The 21,080-nt window shown below is 58.1% G+C and overlaps 3 protein-coding genes across 4 annotated transcripts; 1 reads left to right on the plus strand and 2 right to left on the minus strand.

Moving 5' to 3' along the window:
• The first annotated feature begins 2,961 nt into the window (after positions 1–2,961).
• SFN (stratifin) lies at positions 2,962–4,227 on the plus strand. The gene has a single exon (XM_052811255.1). It carries the CDS (start codon positions 3,050–3,052, stop codon positions 3,788–3,790), a length of 741 nt encoding a protein of 246 aa, XP_052667215.1. The 5' UTR covers positions 2,962–3,049; the 3' UTR covers positions 3,791–4,227.
• Positions 4,228–9,457: 5,230 nt separating this feature from the next.
• On the minus strand, positions 9,458–15,084 carry GPN2 (GPN-loop GTPase 2). 2 transcript variants are annotated; one of them, XM_052811505.1, is made up of 6 exons: positions 14,991–15,084; positions 13,559–14,004; positions 11,844–12,000; positions 11,515–11,675; positions 10,712–10,842; positions 9,458–10,200 (listed from the first exon to the last, which is right to left on the minus strand). In XM_052811505.1, exons 2-6 carry the CDS (start codon positions 13,973–13,975, stop codon positions 10,128–10,130), a joined length of 939 nt encoding a protein of 312 aa, XP_052667465.1. In that variant the 5' UTR covers positions 13,976–14,004; positions 14,991–15,084; the 3' UTR covers positions 9,458–10,127. The 2 variants fall into 2 exon arrangements, with proteins under 2 accessions (XP_052667465.1, XP_052667464.1); XM_052811504.1 differs by having other exon boundaries at positions 11,515–11,698; positions 11,780–12,000.
• Positions 15,085–15,855: 771 nt separating this feature from the next.
• GPATCH3 (G-patch domain containing 3) lies at positions 15,856–20,478 on the minus strand. Its single transcript, XM_052811772.1, has 7 exons — positions 20,099–20,478; positions 19,391–19,809; positions 17,910–18,078; positions 17,487–17,546; positions 17,095–17,216; positions 16,791–16,918; positions 15,856–16,214 (listed from the first exon to the last, which is right to left on the minus strand). The coding sequence occupies exons 1-7, from the start codon at positions 20,460–20,462 to the stop codon at positions 15,995–15,997; spliced, it is 1,482 nt and encodes a 493-aa protein (XP_052667732.1). The 5' UTR covers positions 20,463–20,478; the 3' UTR covers positions 15,856–15,994.
• Positions 20,479–21,080: the final 602 nt, after the last annotated feature.

The following is a 21,080-nucleotide window of genomic DNA, read 5'->3' on the forward strand; positions in this document are numbered from 1 at the left end:
ACAGAGGGCTGGCACCCCTCTGCCATCGGCCGTGCCGGCCACGGGACCGGGAGCCAGGAGCTCCCTAAACTCAGCTGTGGCACTAGCCGTGGCCTTGAGGCAAGTTGCAGCCTTCCGTGGCTCCGCACCCTCCTCTACAGCGGGGAGGGCACCAGCCTTGCTGCTGGGACCGGGGAAGGAGTGATGGCCAGTGCCTTCTGGGACCCGGGGTGCGGTGAGCACCCCAGGCAAAATTCGTCCCCCACTGAAGTGTCAGGAGCCAGCAGTGTCCCCACAGCCCGGGGAGCCGCAGGGCTGGATGGGTGAGGATGGGGGTGGCCGGGTGGGCTGTGAGCATCCTTCCAGTGCCGCTGGGAACGGCCACGAGCATCCTCTGCCTCCTGCCTGCCATCGCGGAGCCGCTCGAGTGCCCAGCCCATGCCTGCCTGCAGCATCGCCAGCTCAGCTCACGGGACTGGAGAGGCGCGCTGGGCTGGGCAGCGTCCCCTGGGGCTGGGCCTGAACTGGGTATCCCTCTCTCTGGGGCGATGCACCTTCTGGTGGTGTCCTTTGGCATTCGGGGCACCCATGGGTGCTCTGCAGGGGGATGCTGCAGCTGAGCTCACCCGCAGCCTCTGCGCGGCGATCTGGGGCTCTTCCCTTCACCCACCCGCTGATTTTCACGAAACCGGTAGAGCAGAATGTTTTTGCAGCCTCCTCTCAGCCCATTGTAACTAAAATTTGGCAGCAGCTCAGCCCCTTTGGCGGGGGCTGCCGGCAAACGCCTGAGCCGAGGTCGAGCCATCGCACACCCCCTCTGAGCATCCCGTCCTCCTGCGGGGGGGTCCTGCCACGGGCTGGGAGTCTCCCCACAGAATCCTCTTGGAGCAGAACTGACACGGGATTAAACAGCCCAAACGCAGCCGGGCTGGTGGAGGATCAGTCTGAGATTTTGAAGCCAGGTCTGGCGGCAAGTGATTTGCCAGGGCTGGGGGCTGCAGACCCTGACCACGTACAGCTTTGCTGCTCAAAGAGGTGTGAGCTCAGGCTAACTCCCACGCGGGGATTGCTGCCTCGCATTTTTGCACGGGAGTGAGGTGGTTTTTAGAGGGCCGGGTACATCGGGCTGCCCGTTTGACCCCCAGTCCCTATATGGGGGCTTTTGTGCTTGGTTGAAGCTCTTAGAGGGTCTCTATGGATCTGCCTCCCTCTCCAAAACACCTCGTCTGCTGGGCGGAGGGTGAGAGACGGGCAGTGGTCTCCTATGTGGCCATTCCTTCGGGAAGTGCGTTTTCCCAGCTGCGTAACCTGCTCCCAAAGTGGATCACGCTTACCTGGGGAAGGAGCTCTTAATTGCTGGCGAGGCACCGCACGTGGTGCGGTTGCGGGGTGGGACACGGAGGGGCTGTGGGGAGGCTGGCAGAGCTGGACACCCTCGTGCTGCTACCACATGTGAGCCCCTCGATGGGCCGGGGTACCCCAGACCCACCATGTGCCCGGAGGTTTGGCCGGGAGGGGGTAAGCAGCCCCGAATCCCCCTTGCCAGGGCAGGGAGGGAGCGGTGTGGAGGCTGGGGGTGTTTTCCTGGGCTGCAAATGGCTGGGAAAAGCATCCACGGATCTTTCTCGTGTCCTCTGTCCCCAGCATCCTCCATCACCCTGTCTATGGGGGAGCTGAGCGAGACGGAGTCGGAGGGGATGACAGGGATGGGGTGGCACCGGGGGCCGTTTACAGGGATGAGTAAAGCAGCGAGTCACACTGATTAAAAAAAAAAAACAAACAAAAAAAAAACCAAACCCTTTTTGCTTTGGCCCAATGCTGCCAGGCACCGGCCCCACCCTGCCCTTCCCGCACGATTCCCGCACGGCAGATAAGGCCGGGGATTGGCACAAGCTGCGAGGCCAAGGCTTCGCCAGCACGGCCGGCAGCCGCCAGCACCCGGCGTGTGGCAACAAGCTTAAGCAGGATGAGAGTGAAACTGCAGCGCAACACGAAGCAGAGATCCTAATCGGGGCGGCGCGTTTCCATCGGCGGCCCAGCACCTACGGCGAGTTTGTGTCAAAAAAAATTTAAAAATTAAAAAAAAAAACCAAACAAACAACAAAACGACCCCCAAAACTCTTCCAGTTATAGCTTGAGAGATGAGAAAAGTCCCTGGCGATGGGGAAACGGAGCCCTGGGCTGGAGGTGAGCAGTGGAGGAGCCCCGAGTTCAATGGGGCTGGGGGGGTCTCCCTGCTGCCGGCTGGATCCGGGCTCGCACCGCCGGCGGCTGCCCCTCCGCGGGACATTTTGGGAAGGGGTCGGGCCCGTCCCGCTGCGCGGCGGCTCAAAGGCACGGGGTGATTGCACCCTGCTTTGGGGCGGTCCCTCCCGCGGCGCTTGGGCGAGTTGCTGAGCCTCTCTGCCTCGGTTTCCCCACCTGTGGGAATACATACCTGCCCGTCAAGCCCTCGCAATTACCAGCGAGTTAATCACCATATAAAAACGACAGTGATACGATTTTTTTGGGGGGGTGGGGAGGAAACCGTTTTTACGACTGGACACACCCCATGGCCCATTTCTCCAGGGGGGGGTGGGAAGAGCTGAACACTGCTGCATCTCTGTGTAACACCCCCCCCCCCGAAACGATAACCCACCGGCTGTCCGTCCCCCCCCCTTCCAAGCACTTTTAGCAGCGGGACGGGCGTTCCCTCGGTCCCGGAGTGGGTGTTGGCTGGGGGAGACCCCCAGGGCATCCATGGGTGCTGCACCCACCGCCAAGCCCTCCCCAGGGACCCATGGGGAAGGCAGGGCGTTGGCCACCCCCCTCCTTCGCCCCTTCCCCAGCACCCGCCGCCCGCGGGCGATGATTCACGGCAATTTTCCTTTTAAGGCCGGGCTCGATGGGGAGGAAGCAGAGGAGGAGGAGGAGGAGGACACTCCTTCGACCTCGCTGGCTCCTCCTGCTCTCGCTCGAGGCTCCGACGCTCAGCCAAAAACGAATCCCGGCGGCGGGGCTCGGCAGAGGCTCCGACGGCTCCCGGCCCCGCTCCTCGCCCAAGCGTCTGCCCTGCGCCCGCGTCCCAGCCATGGCAAGAAACCACCAAGTGCAGAAGGCCAAGCTGGCCGAGCAGGCTGAGCGCTACGAGGACATGGCGGACTTCATGAAGGCGGTGGTGGAACATGGGGACGAGTTGTCCAACGAGGAACGCAACCTCCTCTCCGTCGCCTACAAGAACGTGGTGGGGTGCCAGCGCTCGGCGTGGAGGGTCATCTCCAGCATCGAGCACAAAACCGAAGAGGGGGACGACAAAGCGCAGCTGGTGAACGAATATCGGGAGAAGGTGGAAAGGGAGCTGAATTGCGTCTGCAAGAACGTCCTGGCCTTGCTGGACAAGTATCTCATCAAGAAGGCGAGCGATGCTGAGAGCAAGGTCTTCTACCTGAAGATGAAGGGCGACTACTTCCGATACCTGGCCGAGGTGGCCACCGGGGACGACCGCAAGAAGACGATAGACAACGCCCAGGAAGCCTACCAAGAGGCCATGGACATCAGCAAAAAGGAGATGCAGCCCACGAACCCCATCCGCCTGGGGCTGGCGCTCAACTTCTCCGTCTTCCACTACGAGATCGCCAACGCCCCCGACCAGGCCATCTCCCTGGCCAAGACCACCTTCGATGAGGCCATGGGGGACCTGCACACGCTCAGCGAAGACTCCTACAAGGACAGCACCCTCATCATGCAGCTGCTCAGGGACAACCTCACGCTATGGACAGCCGAGTGCGCGGGAGAAGACGGCGGCGAGGCTGGCGAAGAGCCCAAGAACTGAACGGCCCCCGTGGAGCTGGGGACCGGCCCCCACCTGCCCCCCCCTCCAGTCCCTTTGGCATCTCTTCATGGTTTTTTTTTTTTTGGTGGTTTTTTTTTTTTTTTTTGGTTTAGTTTTTTTTGGGGGGGGGGGGGGGCGGGGGGAAGGCATCTCAGCTCCCCCACGGCCCCCCCAGCCTGGATGCCGGGAGTGGGGGTGGCTTTGGCATGGCTCCCCCCCCCCTTGCCTCTCCCCCATCCTCTGCTCTGGGGAGGGGGAAAGGAGGGAAGGGGGTTGCCTCTGTCCCAGGGCTGCCAGCACCCCACTATTTAACATTTTGGGTGTGGGGGGGCCCAGCCTAGCATGTGCCAGCTCCAAACCCCCAGAGGGCTGGAGCCACGACGGGAGGAGGTGAGGGGCCAGGACGGGGCAAGAGGGGGGGGTCCGGGCAGCCTCCCCATCCCTGGGCGGGGGGGGTCGCGTATTGCCAAAGCCTCTGTGCGTCTCCAATAAACCATCTCCTGCACGCCTGCCTCTGGTCTGCCTCATCTCTCCCCCGCGCACGTGTCCGGGCAGCTCCTGCCGCCGCCGGGCACCCGCTTCGCCTTCCACCCTGCCAGCACCGGGGAGCGGTTGGGTCCCCTGGGGTCTGCAGCACCAGTTTGGCTGCTCCCCAACCCCCCCCAAGTCCCGCGACGGGGTCTCGGGGTGTCCGGCGAGCCCCGTCCCTCGGCGGCTGTCCGTGGAAGGGCTCACAGGGTGGGCTCTGCCTCCACGGGGCGAGGGTTTTGGCAGCCCCACGGGGGGGTGAGCTGCGGTGATTTCCAGCACTGGCTGCTCCGCGGGGTGCACCGAGGTCCCCGACCCTGCTGTGGGGTGTCCCACCCCCTTGGTGCAAACCCGCCGTGCCCCAAAACCTGTCACCGAGGGCCTTGTGCAGGTCCCCTCCACCAGCTCTCCTCTACGCCCAAAGGCTGGGGTACGGGGGGGGGGGGGGGTCCCCCCCTAAAGGAGCATTGGCAGCCACATGGGGACAACCCCGGGGTGTCATCAGGGTGGGGACATCCCCGTCGAGGTCCTGACGTGCTGGAGCAGGCGAAAGCTCAGCACTTCTGGCCCTGGCGTCCAGCCACGGCAAAGGGTGCAGCTCACCGAGCGCAGCCCCCCCTCCTCCCTCCGCCGCCAGCACGAGTTTCAACATGAAAAATAATTACAATAAAATACAGTCATGGCACCCTGGGCTATGAGCTCATCAGATCAAGCGCAGCAGGGCTGGGCAGGAGCCGGCCTTTGATGGGAAATGCCGGGATGCCGGGAGGAAACGTGCCATGACTCAGGACGTGCCGTCCCGGTTCAGCGGGGTCCCCAACTGGGGACGTGGGGGACATGCCAGCCCTGAGCACCGGCATGGCCAAAACCCGGCTCCTGGGGTGCCAGGAGCTCCTGGGCTTTGGGGAAACTGAGGCACAACCAGGGAAGTGACCCCTGCCCCCCCCCGTTGTGTGCAGGGATTACGGGGCACCCAGTGTAAAGCCCACGGGGCTGCTGCTCCCTGTGCAGGGACCGGCCTGGGATGTAATGAGGTTTGCCAGGGCTCTGCCGTGGGAAAGCGCTGGCTGCTGTGGGAGGTTTAGCTGTGCAAACCAGAACCTGTTCGCCCTGGATGGGACACGTCACCTGGAGCAGAGCTGGGCGCAGAGCCCAGTTGCGGCATTAACCCCTGCGAGACCCCCCCCCCCCCCCCCCCCCCCCCCCGCCCAGCCCCTCACCCACCCCTTCCCAGTCCCCATCCCCATCAGGGCATCTTGTAGAAGCAAACGTGGTTGCCGCCTTGGCCCTGCCAAGGACTGGGTCAGTGGCCCCAGCAGGTTGCAATTTGCTTGGCCGGTCCCAGCTGAATTGGGGGGGCCCCCGGCAGTGTTGGGGAGACCAGCCGGTTCCTGGGGGGAGGCCAGCGAGGGGCCCCGACGCTTGGCCTCCACCCGGCCCCGAGCGCTCCCAGCCTGGGAGCCAGCCCCAGACCTGTAATTAGCCAAACCGGGGCTGGCCGACGTGAAAAACGAGCCAAGGGCTCTCGCTGGCCCTTGACCCGGCAGTCTGGGGACACGAGCAGCCCGGGCTGGTTAAACTGGGGGGGGGTGGCCATGTGGGAGCTGGGAGGTGCTGGTGCAGGGGGTTAACCAGGGGTGGCCATCCGACCCTGCTGCTTTTTGGGGCCCATGGGTGGCAGGAGGACAACGGGGCTCCCGCTGGCCTCCCAGGAGTTAACCGATTTTGACAGCGCCCAAAATTGCAGCGTGGCTGGCCCGTGTAGGAGGACGATGCTCCCCGGCCTCCCAGCCAGTCCAGCAGCTTTTTGGGGCTGGGAGGGAGGCCCTGGGCCCAGCAACACCTCCTGTGAGAGGGTTGTGCTGCTGGGGAGCGCAGGGTGTTCCCTGGGGTCCTCCTGGCCCCCCCCCATTTCACATAGGGTGGTGGGACCCAGACAGAGGGGACCAGGGAGACATTGGGACCCTGATCCTCATCCTCGTCCCATGGCTGGGGCGACGCCCTCAGCATCCCTGACACTGCGCGCAAGAAGGGGTGCACAGCAAAGCTTTCAAATATATGTGTTTTAGTAGCTTTAACACCAGTAAAGCAAAGGGACACTGGTGCCCTGGGGCCAGGGAGTGTCCCCCACCCTGGACCCACCCTCCCAGCAAGGCACTGGGAGCAGGGTCTGGGTACAGCCCCATTCACAGGGGCTGCCCCCCCCCCCATAGCTAGTAGCCATGGGGCTAAGGCTACTGAAACACGTCTCTCAGGGCAAGTGGGGGATGATGCCCCTGGCCATGCTGCCTGCAAAAGGCTCTGCCAGTCCTGAGTGGGGCTGGCGGGCTGCAGGACCCACAGCCAGGTTTGTCCCTTGTCCCCAGCTCTCACAACCTCCCCGCAGGGATTCATCCCCCGGGGCCAGGGCTGGCTGGCTCCTGGCTGCCTGGCAGGGCCAGTTGAAGCTGAGTCGTGGCACCCAAGGGAGCCGGTGCTGGCTAGCTGTCACCATTTGTCCCAGGGATGGTGATGGGCAGCCTCCTGCCAGGCAGGTACCGGGGTGTGCCAGGCCTGCCCTGGGTGCCTGGTCTGGGGGCTTTTTAGTTTTTGGAGAGGCTTTTCATACCCCCTCAGAGAGCACCACTTCATGGGGAAACTCACAGCCTTTGAGCAGGAGCCCTGTGATGGAGCCGGCATCCCCCAGCCTCTCCTGGGGCAGATACTCCTGGGGTCACGCTGACCCCATCCTTTGGATTTTTAGCCCACCGTCTTGTCTGTCCTACAGCCCTGGGGACACTCCCAGCATGGGGCTGAGCTCTGACCTACATTGCAATGACTGGGGACTGCCAAAAATACTCAGTATTTCATCCTGGTACCCACATTTGCACCAGCCTGGCTGGCTGACTTGGCCTGATCCTGTATTTTGGGCTATGGAGAGGGACTCTGCGGCTGTCTGGGGGGGTAACCCGGCTCTGGGTTGCTGCCGCCTCCCCAGCAAGCAGCTGCGGTGACACTTTGCCGGGTGGGATGGGCAACCAGGACTCTGGTGTGGTGGCCCGGCCGCAAGACAGGTGTTGGTGCTGGAAGCCAGAGGCGGGGAGCACAGCATTCCATTCCATTTCATTCCCAGCTCAGTGGCTGCAACTGAAGTCCAAACCCTCTCCATCGCAAAAAACATGACCTGCCGTGTTCAGTCTCACCCAGGAGGTCCCACGTGCCATCAGGGTGGGCTCAGCCTCTCCCAGTGCCGGGCTTGGAGGGGCCAGGGCAGGTAGGACCAGCTTGGCAAAAAGCCTGCCCCCCCCCCCCCAGGGATGTGCCTCAATTGGGGTGACTAATCCTGGCCCTTTGCCCCAGCCGATGATTGCTCAATGGGAGCGACAGGAGCCAAAGTGTCACCTCCCTCAGCCCCAGGAGCCCCAGCGAGGCCGTCCCCTCCCAACGTGGGGACATGTGGGTGCAGGAGCCAGCTGGATTTCGCGGCCAGGGTCCCCCGGCTATCCCTGCCCGCTGCAGAGCCATTTTCTGCTTTGCCCTGACCAAGAGCAGCGAGTGTCGTCCCTGCTGAGCTGCGGGTCCCAATTCAGGCCCCAAGTTCCACACCCGGGCTGCAAAGAGCCCCTTGGTGTGAAAACGCTGCACTTTTCAGCCTGTAGCTCTTTTAGACCTCAGCATTTCTTGGTTTGGATGCAGCAGAGGTTCCCTGAGCTGAGAAGTTTCTGTCACCTTTGATTTCCATTTTCTCCAGCACCAGCACAGTGTGGCAAGGCTGGGGCTGCAGATACTGCCTGGGTATTAAAATAAAAGAGCCAAACAGCCACAAAAGCTTTGATGGCTCTTGCATAACTCCAGCTTGACCTGACAATACCCTTTTAAGCCACCAAATCTCTCAAAGCCATGAAAAAACAGCCATAAAATTCACATTTTTATGATCACATCTTCCATCCCTTTACAGCAACTAAGGGCTCAAAGATGACCAGGACAAGCCCATAAGGCAAGGATGGAGTTTCAGCTCTGGTTATGGTTAGATTGGCTTCCAGACCTTCACCCCAGATAGCACTGAAATGCAGCTGATGGGTTTCAGCCAGAAACACCCAGGGAAGTCCCCGGGCTCTTGGGAAAAGAGCTCAGGCACTGACAGCAGACATGAATTTGACTTCTATATTTGAAATGTCAGTGTAGTCTTTCATCGTGAACTATCTATCTGGTTAACGCACAAGTGTGAGTGTGTGCGCGCGTGCATGGAAGTGTGTGTCTCCACCCTCCTTCTCCCCCTGAGCTCCTCCTTGTCTCCAAATCCTGGCCACAAAGCTGTGAGATGCAGGAAAATTTAGTTTTAACTCCCCGCCTAGCTGCAGTCGCTGCTAAGCAAGACCCCACTGACATTTAGATTCACTGAGTCAGTGGCCTGCAATCGCTCTGTTAAGCACCAAACTGTCCTGCGAGAAAAGAGCTGTCTTATTTTATGCAAGGTCTTGGGCAAGACACGATGCTGAGTCTGCACACCGAGCTGGGAGCCGGGAATCTCACCCGCTCCCATCCCACATGCGGCTACGCAAGCTGCCGGGAGGCACTCGGAGGGCTGCTCGGTGTGGATGCCTCGCTTTTCATCACCCCAACCTTCCCAATTCACAGCACTGATGGACCCAAGCTGCTGTCTGCAGCGGGGATGCAGAAGAGGTGGCACGTGAGGCTGGAAGCTGCTGCCGTCACCGTCAGGAGCTGCAGCCAGCTGGCGAGAGGGAATTACCTGGGGAGGAGGGGAAGCCCCAGGATTTGGGATCTGGAGAAGGTACTGGAGAAAGCAAGCCCAGAAAAAGGAAGGTGGATGAGGGCAGACAAGCCAGCTGCTGGGAAAGGCCTTACATGCAAACGATGTGCTCCAACCTCCTGCTGAGTCACACAGGGTCTTTCTTAATCAAAAGCCTACAAAAGCCGAGCTTGCAGTTTACGCGTCGCTGTCAGCGCACTGCGTGCACACCAACCGCCAGCGTTCAGCCCCTGGATAAGCGCGCATGAGGAGTGACCTGCTTTCACGTCCCACAGTCACTCTTCCTCGCTCCCTCCAGCAAACGCTTTGTCTGTTCTCAGGTAGATCATAGAGGAACACGACGTCGCAAACACGGAGCCTTTCTGCAAAGTACACAACACAGCAGCTGCTGTGACGTTCCCACCAGAGGCTTTTTAGCCTTGGGCTCGGTAGCACTCTTGGTTTTATTTATTCAGGTACAGCAAACTCACAAGATGAAAGCGAGACGAAGGAGCGTTTTATTAAGAAAGAGTCCATCATTATTTAAAAAAAAAAAAAAAAGAAAACCAACCATCTTGCTGTCCTCCTTGAGACAGACTGGAGGCTTCTCAGCCTGGATACTCCTCTGAGCATGAGGCCCATGCGTGCTCCTCCTGTGTGGTAAACCCAGAACTTTTGTCTCAAGTCTCACTGCAGAGGAGACAGTCAAACTGATTTTTCTTTCTCTGGATCTACCTTGGTCATGATGGGGAGGAGACTTGGCAAAGGTCAGTCTCCTTTATCTTGCTTCTCTTCTCTTGCTAACCCTGCCTTCACCTGGCTAAATCTCTCTTACTTCTCAGGGAAGACCCGGCTTGCTGGTCACTCAGCCATCGCCCTTCTGCAAAAACACTGCTCTGTGCAGCAGGGCTGAAGCACAAGAGGTCAAACCCTTACAGAGAGGGAGTCCAGCAGCCAGACCTCTGCCTAGACAGGCTTTCACTCGGTCTGAGTCACACAACGCGGAGATCCCTTAAGCTCCTGGTAGGAAAAGGAGAGGTGTCAAAACTGAGAGCAGCTGTGGAAGAGGTGGGTGTGTTACAGATCCATCACTTCTTCTTCCACTGCTTTGTCCTGAGATTGCACATACCTCTCCTGCACTGCAAGCGTGCTGATAACGCAGTAATTAAGGAAAACAAGGGGCTGGGCTCAAACACTCCCTTCTGCAAGGAGCTCTTAATGTTCTCGGGCGAGGAACCAGCCCCACATTAGCCTGAAGGCTGGCAGGAAGACGGCAGTACTGGCAGCTGCACGCATCACCTGAGTTATTTCTGGCTCTGGCTGATCCCAGACCCGACAAGTACAGGAGAATCAATTGTATGGTTTGGACGAGGTGGAATGAACCAGTCCAAGTGAGTGTGAGAGACAGGAAAGTTGTCAAAAGATTCCTCCCACATTCACAGCATCAATTAGCAACAAATGTGGTGGCTTTGGTGCGGACAACTGTCTGCTAAGGTCTGGGCTGAGCCGTACTGACTCGCTACATGGACATCACCAAATAGCATCAGATGATGTTAGTAACAACCTGGGCCTGCAAACTGCCAGCCCCACCTCCAGCCTCTCTTCCCCAAGGAAGGACAAATTAAAACTCAACACAACACAGGATCAGTGGAGAAGGATACGAAGCAAAGTGGAAATCGGCTCCCACTGCTGCCGACATCAGAGCTTCCAGGCTCCTGTGCTCCTGGTCTCCGAAGGAATAGCCGTTGGCTTTGTCCACTGCCTGCATCACCTGTCGCATGCTCTCCTTATCCTGAAAGGAAGGGAGATGACACACAGGGAATCTGGTCCTTCCCCGGAGGCAAGAGCTCGTGCTGGGCTTTACCATGGATTTTCTCCGAGGCTCTGGGCCACCCACACAGCGCCCAACACCCCGAGGATGCTGCCGGCCTCCCGGCGCCCAGAGGGGCCACAGGACGAACAGGTGCACCCGCTGTGGAGCCCGAATGCATGACGGGCTGACACCCTCCACCCTTTCATCACCTCTTGTCTCAGCCCATTTGCCTCTGTTGACACTTCTGCAAACTACCAGATTAACATTTTCAGCCCTTCCTCCCAAATGTATTCCTCCCAATCTTCTAATTATTTTGTGCTCCCTAATTTAACACCATTTCAGGTAATACTTTGCCCAGATTTGAAATGCAGGCACAGAGGAGTTGAATGAAGGGGGATTCTTAATTCCCCACCCCAAGACACAAGGCCCACATAGCCCCAAGCTCATTAGCCTTTTCTTTTCCTTTGGCTGCCAGAGATGATTTACAAGTCTGGGTGTGTTTCACTGTCCTCCTCCATCCCTGAGTCTCTTCACAGCCAAGGTTTTCAGCCCTCTTGGCTCTAAGCAGACGTAACCTAGCTGCTACCAAACCTGCTGACTACATATCCAACACTCCCTGTTCTCTCTGCCCCACTCCTCCTGCTGCATCACCTGGACGTTGAGCGGAACAAAGGACACCAGGCTGTAGTCCTCGATCACCTCCACCAGCTTCTCATTGAGGCGGCGGTAATTTCTGAAGAAGGGGTCAGAAGCTAAATGGTCAACCAAGTAAGAGAGGTCCAGGACCTCTGTGTAATAATCCAGGTTGAAAGCTGCAGGGAAACACCAAGAAGCTCTGAAGGCAATTTGTAAATTGAAGAACCCAGTGAGATTTACACCAGTTCCCCGAACATCTCCCAGCAATACATCCCTGTACCCGAACAGGTAATTTACACCTGATGCAGCCCAATTCCACGTGTCTCTCTTGCAAAGGCTCTTACCCAGCTTGCCGTATTGCTCGATCAGGTCCATCTTGGAGAGGACGTTGACATGGGGCAGTTCCACGTGCAGCATGGTGGAAAGCGAGGTGCAGAGAACAGAGATAAACTTGCCAGGGTCCGTGCAGTAGTGAGAATCCACCAAATGCACTGCAGCCAGCTGGACAGCAAAGGCACAAAGCAACAGCACAAGGTCAGACCAGTGATAAGTCCACCTGCTTGCTTTTGGGAGAGTCTGAGAAGTGGCTAAAGGACAATCTGTTCGGACGTGACTATAATCACATGGACTCCCAGGCAGGGAAAGTTACCACATACCTTCTGGCTCCTGCATATAAACCATCCTCACATATGAGTGCACATATATAGAGAGAAGTATATATTGCCACATTCACACCCGTAGACAACCTGGGGGATTCAGGACCCAGGGTGCTGCTGCATAGAAAGGGCTCTGCGGAGGCTTATAGGGGTGCTGAGCTCCACCAGCAGTACTGAAAGACACTTAAACCTGCAACTGCTCTCCCTTTTCTGAGGGCTTCTTTCTTTGCAGATGAAGTTTCCACGCTTGTCTGAACTCTGCAGGTTTTTCAGGGGTGGGAGCTGGGGTGAACTCTCCTTCTGAATGACACGACTGCCTCCAGATTTCCACCTTTCCCACAGGAATGCTCACGCACAGCATACACTCAGGAGCAGTAACTGTAGCACACCACGCTCTGCTGGGAGAACCAATTGTCATGCGGTTTGAAATAATAATTAATAATTAAATTAATGAGCTGTTTGATTCCTTGTGTTTTGTGCAGCTGTAACAATGTGGTCCGAGATCTCTGTTAAGTTACTGCCTGTTACACAATATTACTCAAAGTCGGGGCTCTATAGTTGAGTGTGGTTGAGTCACAGCTATGCTTCTGCAGCATAAAAAGCCAGTTTAAAGCTCACAGGCAGGTGTAAGCACTCGAGCGAGCATCAAAACAGCAGTGTAACTATCTTTTTTTAGTAACTACAATTTCATGTACATTTATTTGAATAAAAATAATCTCCACTGTGCAGATTCCCAGTGACAGTCTCAAGCAAACGAACTTGCCCTTCTTGCTCACACCATACACAGTTTGCACATTCATGGTTTGGCCCAAATGCAAAACAAATGCAATGTAAGCAAGTTAGCTTGGTTATGGGACTCTTCTCACCTGCGCTTCCTCATTTGCATCTTCCATTGTGCAAGAAAGCACAGAGCACGTACTACAATGTGCAGAGCGATTTGGCTTGGCAGCAGGAGAGCCGTGTAGGGCCTGAGATGACGCCTGAATTTCTCACAGTGCAGTGCCAAGGGTCCCCGCTCGCCCAGCGCACACATCTACCACCCCACTCCAAAATACAGCGCCCACTCAGATAAAACACACAAGGTCTGTGGAGAGGACCCTGGAGCACAGCGAGAGTGTGTGAGGAAGGAATCCATGTTTCTGTTCATGATAATTCCACTGCATTAAATGCCCTGAACAAGCCACTCTTTTGCCAATCCCTCCGAGCATAAAATGGGGCAAAATTCCCCTCCTTCCCTGACAAAGCTGTTTCACATGAAAGGCCAAACACGTTAGTAAAGAAAACAGTCATTAGTACCCACAATCAAAAGCTCTGACTGTGCGGTGTACAGCTTCTGAGCCCCTTGTACAAGCACGTGGGGTGCCAGGCACCGATCCCAGCTCCCCGCGGAGCCCCAAACCTACCCTGAAATTCCACTTGGCCAACTGCGCGAAGACGTTCTTCAGGGCGTCATGGTGGGTGTAGAGCTCTACCTGCCCTGGGCAGTCAAACAAGTAGTAGTGACCCCTGAACGCAGCCAGCTTCTCCTGCAGCCAGTCGAAGTTGGCCTCCAGGTACTCCATGCAGTAGATCAACCCCCCGTTGGGCCCCAGCTTCAAGTTCTCCATTACATCAGGCAGGGTGATGAGCTCGGCGATGTCCACAGCACACTGGTAGGGCATCGCCTCGTTGGCGGGGTCCAGGTTCACCACTGTCACCTTGCGCCCGATCCTGCCCATGAACTCCTGCATGCCGTGGCAGTAGGTCGTCTTCCCGGAGCCCGGAGGCCCGATCACCACCTGGCCAAAGGCCAGCGAGCTCCCCTGGCTGCCCTCAGACATGTCGGCTCATTTCCTTCTCCTTCTGTTGACTTGAGAAAGGAAAAACTCCCATTTACCATTTTATTTGCATTTATACGAAAGCAATCTGCTGGAATTCACACCCAGGGAGCGGGTGGAGAGGAAGGGAAAGTGCCATTGTGTAACTGCTGCCTCCTGTCACTCCTTGCACAGCTGAGCCCCATGCTGGAGCGGACATTACCCTGTTACCCCCCAGCTGGTGACACCAGGGCTGAAAACAGGCACAAACCCCCAACCAGACCCACAGGGCTGTGCTTGCGGGACGCAGATCCCTCCTCCTGCCTGCGTGTGGGGTGAGTTTTACCCTAGTTGGGTCCTTCCTGACGTGGCAGCACCCACATGTTCCCTCCCTCACCCCAGCATGTCCCCATGTCCTTCCCTCCATTTCTCCACATCCCTTTTCTCCTCCAATGTCCCCTCTCCTCCCCACGCAACCCCCATATTCCCACTCTCCTCATATCCTCCCTTCTCCCCATGCCAGCCTACGTCCCCCCTCCCACACACTCCTTCCCCCACCCCACATCCCTTCTCCACACCATATCCCCTGTCCCCCCACGTCCCACATCAACTCTTCCTGCTGTGTCCCCTCTCCCGCCATGTTCCATGTCCCCTCTTCCTCCATCCCCACTTCTCCCCATGTTCTCCTCTTCTCCCCCATGTCCCTGCCATGTTCCCCTTTCCCCCCCACGTCCCTTCTTCCCCACAACACCCTTTCCCCCCACATCCCCTCCCTTATGCCCATGTCCCCCCATGTCCCCCTCTTCTCCCCCATGTCCCCCTTTCCCCCCCATGTCCCTTCTTCCCCACATCCCCCCCTTTATCCCCATGTCCCCCCGCCATGTTCCCCTTTCCCCCACGTCCTCCCCTTCTCCCCTACGACTCCCGTTCCTCCACGCCCCCCTTCTCCCCCACATCCCCTCCTTGCCCAGGTCCCTCCATCCCTCATCACCCCCTCCCCGTCCCGGTAGGCCACCCCCGGGCCCGGTAGGCCGCTCACCGCCTGCCGCCGCCGGTCCCCCCCGCCGCTGGGTCCGGGTCGCCGCGGGGCCCGAGCGACGCGTTCCGGGCCAGGAACGGCCGCCGCTGCTACGGCGCCCCCTGGTGGCCGGAGGGACGCGCTGCTCCTCCATCGCCGGGACTCGAACCCGCGACCCGGACCCCGGAATCGGGGTCCGGGTCGCGGGTTCGAGTCCCGGCGATGGCGCTTGTCCTTCCAGCAACTCCCCCCCCAGCCCCAGCTCTGCCTCCAAGAGAAGGGAAAATTACGCCCTGCATCCCCCCGCCCCGACACAGAGATAGCCTTAAGGAAGGTGCACGGAGCCAAACCAGAGCCTGCCAGCAGAGCGTTCACCAGTTTAACCCTCCAGTACTGGGTCACTGGGACGAAGGCTCTCCCCTCCCCTAGAAGAGTGCCTGCGTCAGGAAAACGGGGCAGAGCACGTCGGAGAGCCATGGAAGGAAGCACCCGCTACACCCGACCGCAGGGAAACGCCTCCCGCAAAATTCCTCCGGAGGCTGCCAGGACGAGTCTTTCATCCCAACGAGTTTCTCCCAGGAGTGTGGGATCGTCACGCCCAAGCAACGCGAAGCTGTGGGCCAGCAGCGAGCTTTCGGCAGGACAGTTACCGTGCCACAGCTGGGGCCCTGTCTGTACTTGTCCTTCCCCGGGTCTCAGGCAGCCATGAACTACGAGTTCTGGTTTTTTAGGCTGACCTAGCACACAAGCTTGGTTGATCCAGGCAGCAGTATCGGCTTTAAACAGCCAGTCAGAAACGCAACACCCTTCCCCGTTCCCACTGAACAACCAGGACGAGCACTATTTTCCCCTCACTTGAATGCTTCAATTGCAGTAAAAAAAAGAACCCTGAGGCAATTTTTGTTACAAGTCTATATTTCTTCCAAAAATAAATATATGAACACCCTGCTCCAAACCCAAGACCAGGAGCCAGCCTGCGCTCGAGAGGAGCAGAACCAGTACAAAGGCTCTGTGACAGTCTCTGCTCAGCGTGACTGGGCACTGAACCTCTCCAGAGCACCGTGTGACGCTCGGACAAATGCCATGTCCTGCCTGTACTTCATGGCAGTGAGTGGCTGGCGCCTGAGCAGCTGGTCACCAGTGTCCTTTGGGTCAGGGTCATCATAGACGGTCGAGATGAGGATGGGAGCGTCCCGCCGGGGCTTTTTCACCTTGCTGAAAGTTGGCAGTTTCTCCCCGTGGTACCTAGAGGGAAGCAGGAAACGTTTGGTTCAACATTGCTGAGGCAGTCGGACACTCCTGTGCATCCCAGCTCATTTCCTTCACATGCTGCAGGGGGAAAGTGGACCAATACAGGGCAATAAGGATTCTTGTCCTATTCCTGGCTGCGAGATTGTTCTAGAACAAGAGCCAGTCCTCACAGTGAAACACAGCACCACAGAAAGCCTCCAGAAGCCCCACAGAGAAGGTAGGGGTGAAGGTGCACAGCTACAGCTCAGGTCACTTGGGCTTTCCCCACAACAATACCGTAGCAGAGGTGACCCTCAATCCTCAAGCGCAGCGCGCTCTGTTTGTGTGCTGCATGAACCTGCAAATGGTTTCCGTCCTGCTCTAACACCACAAGCTCCTCTAAGGAGCACTGGACCGTCAGGAAGAGCACTGTATTTAGCTCTGGAGCGCTGTGGCAGGCCCTGCCACCAGCTGCACAGAGAAAGGCAGATCCTTGGGACGGCCTTACAGTTCTGGTTGACACTCTGCTCCTTTTGCAGCCAGTTACCTGCTGCATCAGCCCAGAGAGCCCAAGCAGGGTTGGGTACTTACCCCAGCCCCCTCTTGCATCTGGGGTTCTGACCCTCATTGTCCAGAGCTTCGGCCATTCCAGAATTGCTGCTCCCCAGCCCCAGCCCCTCCGTCCAGCCCTGCCGCTCCAGCACCTTCCTGCCAAAGCCCTGGGAGAGGGGAAAAAGATGTCAGAGTTGCTGGACAAAGCCCATCCTCATCTTCCCAGAACCCTCTGCTCACTCCCCACATCCAAGACCTCTCCTCCCCCTAACCCACATCCTCTGAGCATCGCCACCTTTCCTGTCCTGCCCCATCCTCTCCTGAGCACGTATCCAGAACTCACCTTGGTGTGTCTCTCAAAGGTGCCAATCTGTTGTCCTGAAACAGACCCGTGCTCCAAGCCATCCCGGAGTCGCTGTTCCAGCCACATCTGGACCGAGTCCCGAGCATCCTTATCACCTCCATCTAGGGAGAAAGAAGCAAGAGTCAGAGCAGCACAGCTCAGGAAAGCCGTTCACTACCATCATTTCCCCCAGAGCACCATGCAACAAGGAGGCAGAACCTGTTCTTTTTGGCAACTCTCACTGCCAAACAAGAAAAACGTTGTTTCAAGTACACTGACATCTTGGAGGCTTTCAAAGGATGACAGAGCCAAAGAGCTCCCCGCTGCAGAGATTCTGCAGGGTCAGAATTTCCCAACCTCCCTGTTTTTCAGGGGGGTTTCAGCTGAGATACCTTTGTCATAGTAGATGCTCATGTCCACATCCCAATCATCTGCCGTCTGCTCATCAAAGTCTGCCAAGAGAAGGAAAGCACCAGTTTTAGTGATGGTTGTGGAAGTCTGACACAGAAGAGCTGTTTGCTGGTGGCCCAGCTCACTATTTTCTCTAACAAAATGGGAAGGAAACGGTATTAGAGACTCCGCAAACCACAGCGCTTAGATGACAGGCTGCCAGTACCACTGAGGTCTCTGGCGACTGGATCGAACCACGGCAGGTTTTGTGATCAAGGGGAGGTTTAAAAAGTGATGGCAAGATGCCTGTATCTGTAGCTGATCTGGAATGCTCATATGGGGTTATACCTGATTTATCTGCAAGGCTGGGGCGCCCAGCTCGTGGTGCTTAGTTTGCGGCTCAGCGACACAAACACCAACGTTACCTCCATTCTGCTCCTGCCAGTACTGAGCATCCGTGTAGAAGACAAGGCCGGAGCCGCCTTTCTCCCACTTCAGTTCAATCTCCTCTTCAAAGAGCCGCTCCTCCACACGGTCCTGCTTGGTCACATCCTCGTGCAGAGCCTCGTGTCGCTCCCACTCCTCACAGGTGTCCTGCAAAGGAGCCGGTGAAAGGTGGGCGACACCAACAGCACACAGCCTCCTCCCTGTTTCCCTGACCCTCGCGGCCCATCGCAACGCCTTCCCTATGAAACAGCTTTGTCAACAGAGCTCGTCTCAGCCTGCTGTTTTCAGGCACCAACACGACCAGCACTGATGACCTCATTCCCCTGACTAATGCCATCTTCAGAGTCAGCAGACAGAAGTGGTGAAAAATACCACATCACACCCACTTCACAGCATGCTTTCAGCAGCGTAGCCAATCTGTAACACTAAGATGCCCATTTAAGGAGCAGGTGTGTTGTAGGTAAAGTCAGCACTAGCAACAAATTAATTCCACTCAAGCTGATCCCTAAAGAGATTGTGTCAGTTCCAGTGAAGCAGCTTGCTGGCACAGATACAGATCAGACTGACAGCTTTACTGCTGCCTGCCCAATTCTGGGCAGAGCCCTCCAAGGAAGACATTAACAAACTAAGGAACAGCCAAAAGAATCACTAGAGATCCAGGAAACAGAGCCTGTGAGAAACAGCTAGAGGAGTCTGTTTAGTCTGGAGAAGAAAAGACTGAATTAAAAGTTTGCAAAGGAGGGAACAAAGCGTTCTCTGTGTCCGCTGTTGCTAGGAGAACCTAATGGGATAAAATTGCAGCAAAGATTTGGCATCTCAGTTAATTCTGGTACAGCAAAGAACGGGAATGGCTTGCCTCAGGATTGTGCTGCCTCTGTAATGACAGAGCTTTTGAGAACAGGCTAGACAGGCGTCTGTCAGGTGGAGGGAGCGAGATAATCTCCGGAGAGCCTGTCCAGCCCAGTTTTCTAGGAGTCTTTGTCACGAAAGCCATTTTTCTCAGAACGACTAACTTCAATCACAAAAGCATTCAAGGTCAACCATCTGTACAGCTCTGCATGTCGTTTCCAGCACACAAACGTGGTCCCAAATCTCCGGTCACCTCATTCACAAGCAACAGCAGAGTCGGGCCAATCTATCACGCAGCAGGGCAGAGACCTGCTCCCGCAGCACCAGCCTCTGCCTGTGCTCACTCCTCTGGACCAAACCCTTTGGGCTCAACCCCTACAACTGGCTTGATTTGGGCAAGCAGTTTGAGGCGTTAATGCCCACACTGTTCATGTGCCAAGGGGCTCAGTGCACCAAGACGTGAACAACCGTATTTTAACACCATTTTTAGACAAGCGATTTATACAATACAATTAAAAATTAAAAATGAGCTCTGAGAGAGTTATATCGGCCCGCACAGCTTTGCAGCTGTAATGGCTAACCTTGGACGGTGCTAGAAAAATCCACTTACATCATCTGAGTGCGACTCCTCTTCCTCCTTCTCCTGCCCCTCCTCATCTTCCTCAGCACTGGCTGGGTGAGTCACCTCAGATCTTGCCGCAGGCCCCTCTTCCTCTGTGATCTCATCCCCTGTAGCAGTGTAAACTCTTTCTTCTTTTATAACTGTCTCAGTGTCCTGGTATTCAAAAGGCACATTCCCATACCTACGGGATGAGCCTGTCTTTGGAAAATCCAGCTGCAATTTCTTGATAATCCGGGGAGGCAGCCTGCAGGCCCGGATCAGCTCCAGAAAAACTTTCAGAGGAGTGCCCACGTTCCCGTAAGGCATGAAGGAAGGGGGGTTGAACTCAGGCAGCCGCTTCAAGTCCGCTTCTGCGACAGATTCACCTGCGGCCGTCTTGTCCCCGCTGTAGGAAGATGTCTCTGTGCCTGGAGGAGAAAAGGAATGGTTTTGTGGGGGAACACACGCTCCAGCAGAGAGGGGTAAATCAGGCAGGAGGGGGATGAGCACACCCCAGAACGATTCTTCTTGCCTCATAATGGATTCAAGGCATTGAGGAAACTCCGTGAGGGCTTTTAACCACCCGGTGCCCTCGGGTTGCCTGCTGCGACCCGTAGAGGTGGGATCCGGTGCCCAACGGGTCCTCCAGCCCCTCCCAGGCCCATGAGGGGGGGCGATGCCCGACGCCCCCCCCCCCCCCCCGGTTCCCGCTCGTACCTGTCCCGGGGCTGAGACGGATCCTTCGGATGAGGCAGCGGCCGGGCAGCGAGGCGCCGCCGGGCCCGACCCAGCGCTTACCCGAGTACATGCGGACGAGGCGGCGGGCGCGGCCGGGCTGCACGGCCACCAGGCAGGAGCAAGTGCGCGGCGGCGGCGCCGCGGCCTCCTCGCCGCCGCTCGCCGGCAGGCGCTCGGGGCGGTGGCGGTAGTGGAAGCAGAGGAAGCCTCCGGCCTCCACGAACTGGCTGAAGTAAGCGCGGAGCTGGGCGGAACGCAGCGCGGCCGGGATACCGCTCACCAAGCAGTAGCGGGCGGCGGCGGCGACACCGCCATTACCGGCGCTACAGCTGGGCGCCGCCATCTTGCCTCACCGGGACGGCGCGTCACGGCCGTTTGGGCGCACGGTGATGACGTCGGCTCCGGGACGCGGAGCGGGCGCCCCCTGGTGGCGGGAGAGGGCGCTGCAGTCGGGCGGGGGCGAGGGGGGGTCCTGGGGGCGGCCAGGGCGGGGGGGGGGGGGCACAGGCCCCGGGGACAGCCAGGCCCCCCCCGATGGGGGTCACAGGCCGTGGGGGTGTCAGGGCGCTGGGGGTGGCCAGGCCTCAATGGAGGTCACAGGCCATGGGGGTGGCAGGGGGTGGGCAGGCCCCGGGGGGGGCACAGGCCCCGGGGACAGCCAGCCCCCCCCCCCCCATGGGGGTCACAGGCTCTGGGGGTGTCCAGGCCTCAATGGAGGGCACAGGCCATGGGGGTAGCAGGGGGTGGCCAGGCTCCGGGGGGGGGGGGTCACAGCCCCTGGGGGTGTCAGGGTGCTGGGGGTGGCCAGCCCCCCCCCCCATGCCACGCAGCGTAGCCTCATGTGAGGGGTCCTGGCTTTTCCCTCTTGGTAAAGTCCCAGTGCTGTGTGTCCCACGATGGAGGGGCGGCCCTGTGGTGTCAGACCTGCCTCGTGGGCAGCGACACGGGCAGGTGCCACGCC

The sequence above is a fragment of the Harpia harpyja genome, chromosome 16 (genome assembly GCF_026419915.1).
Source record: "Harpia harpyja isolate bHarHar1 chromosome 16, bHarHar1 primary haplotype, whole genome shotgun sequence".
In the NCBI taxonomy this organism is placed as follows: Eukaryota; Metazoa; Chordata; class Aves; order Accipitriformes; family Accipitridae; genus Harpia; species Harpia harpyja.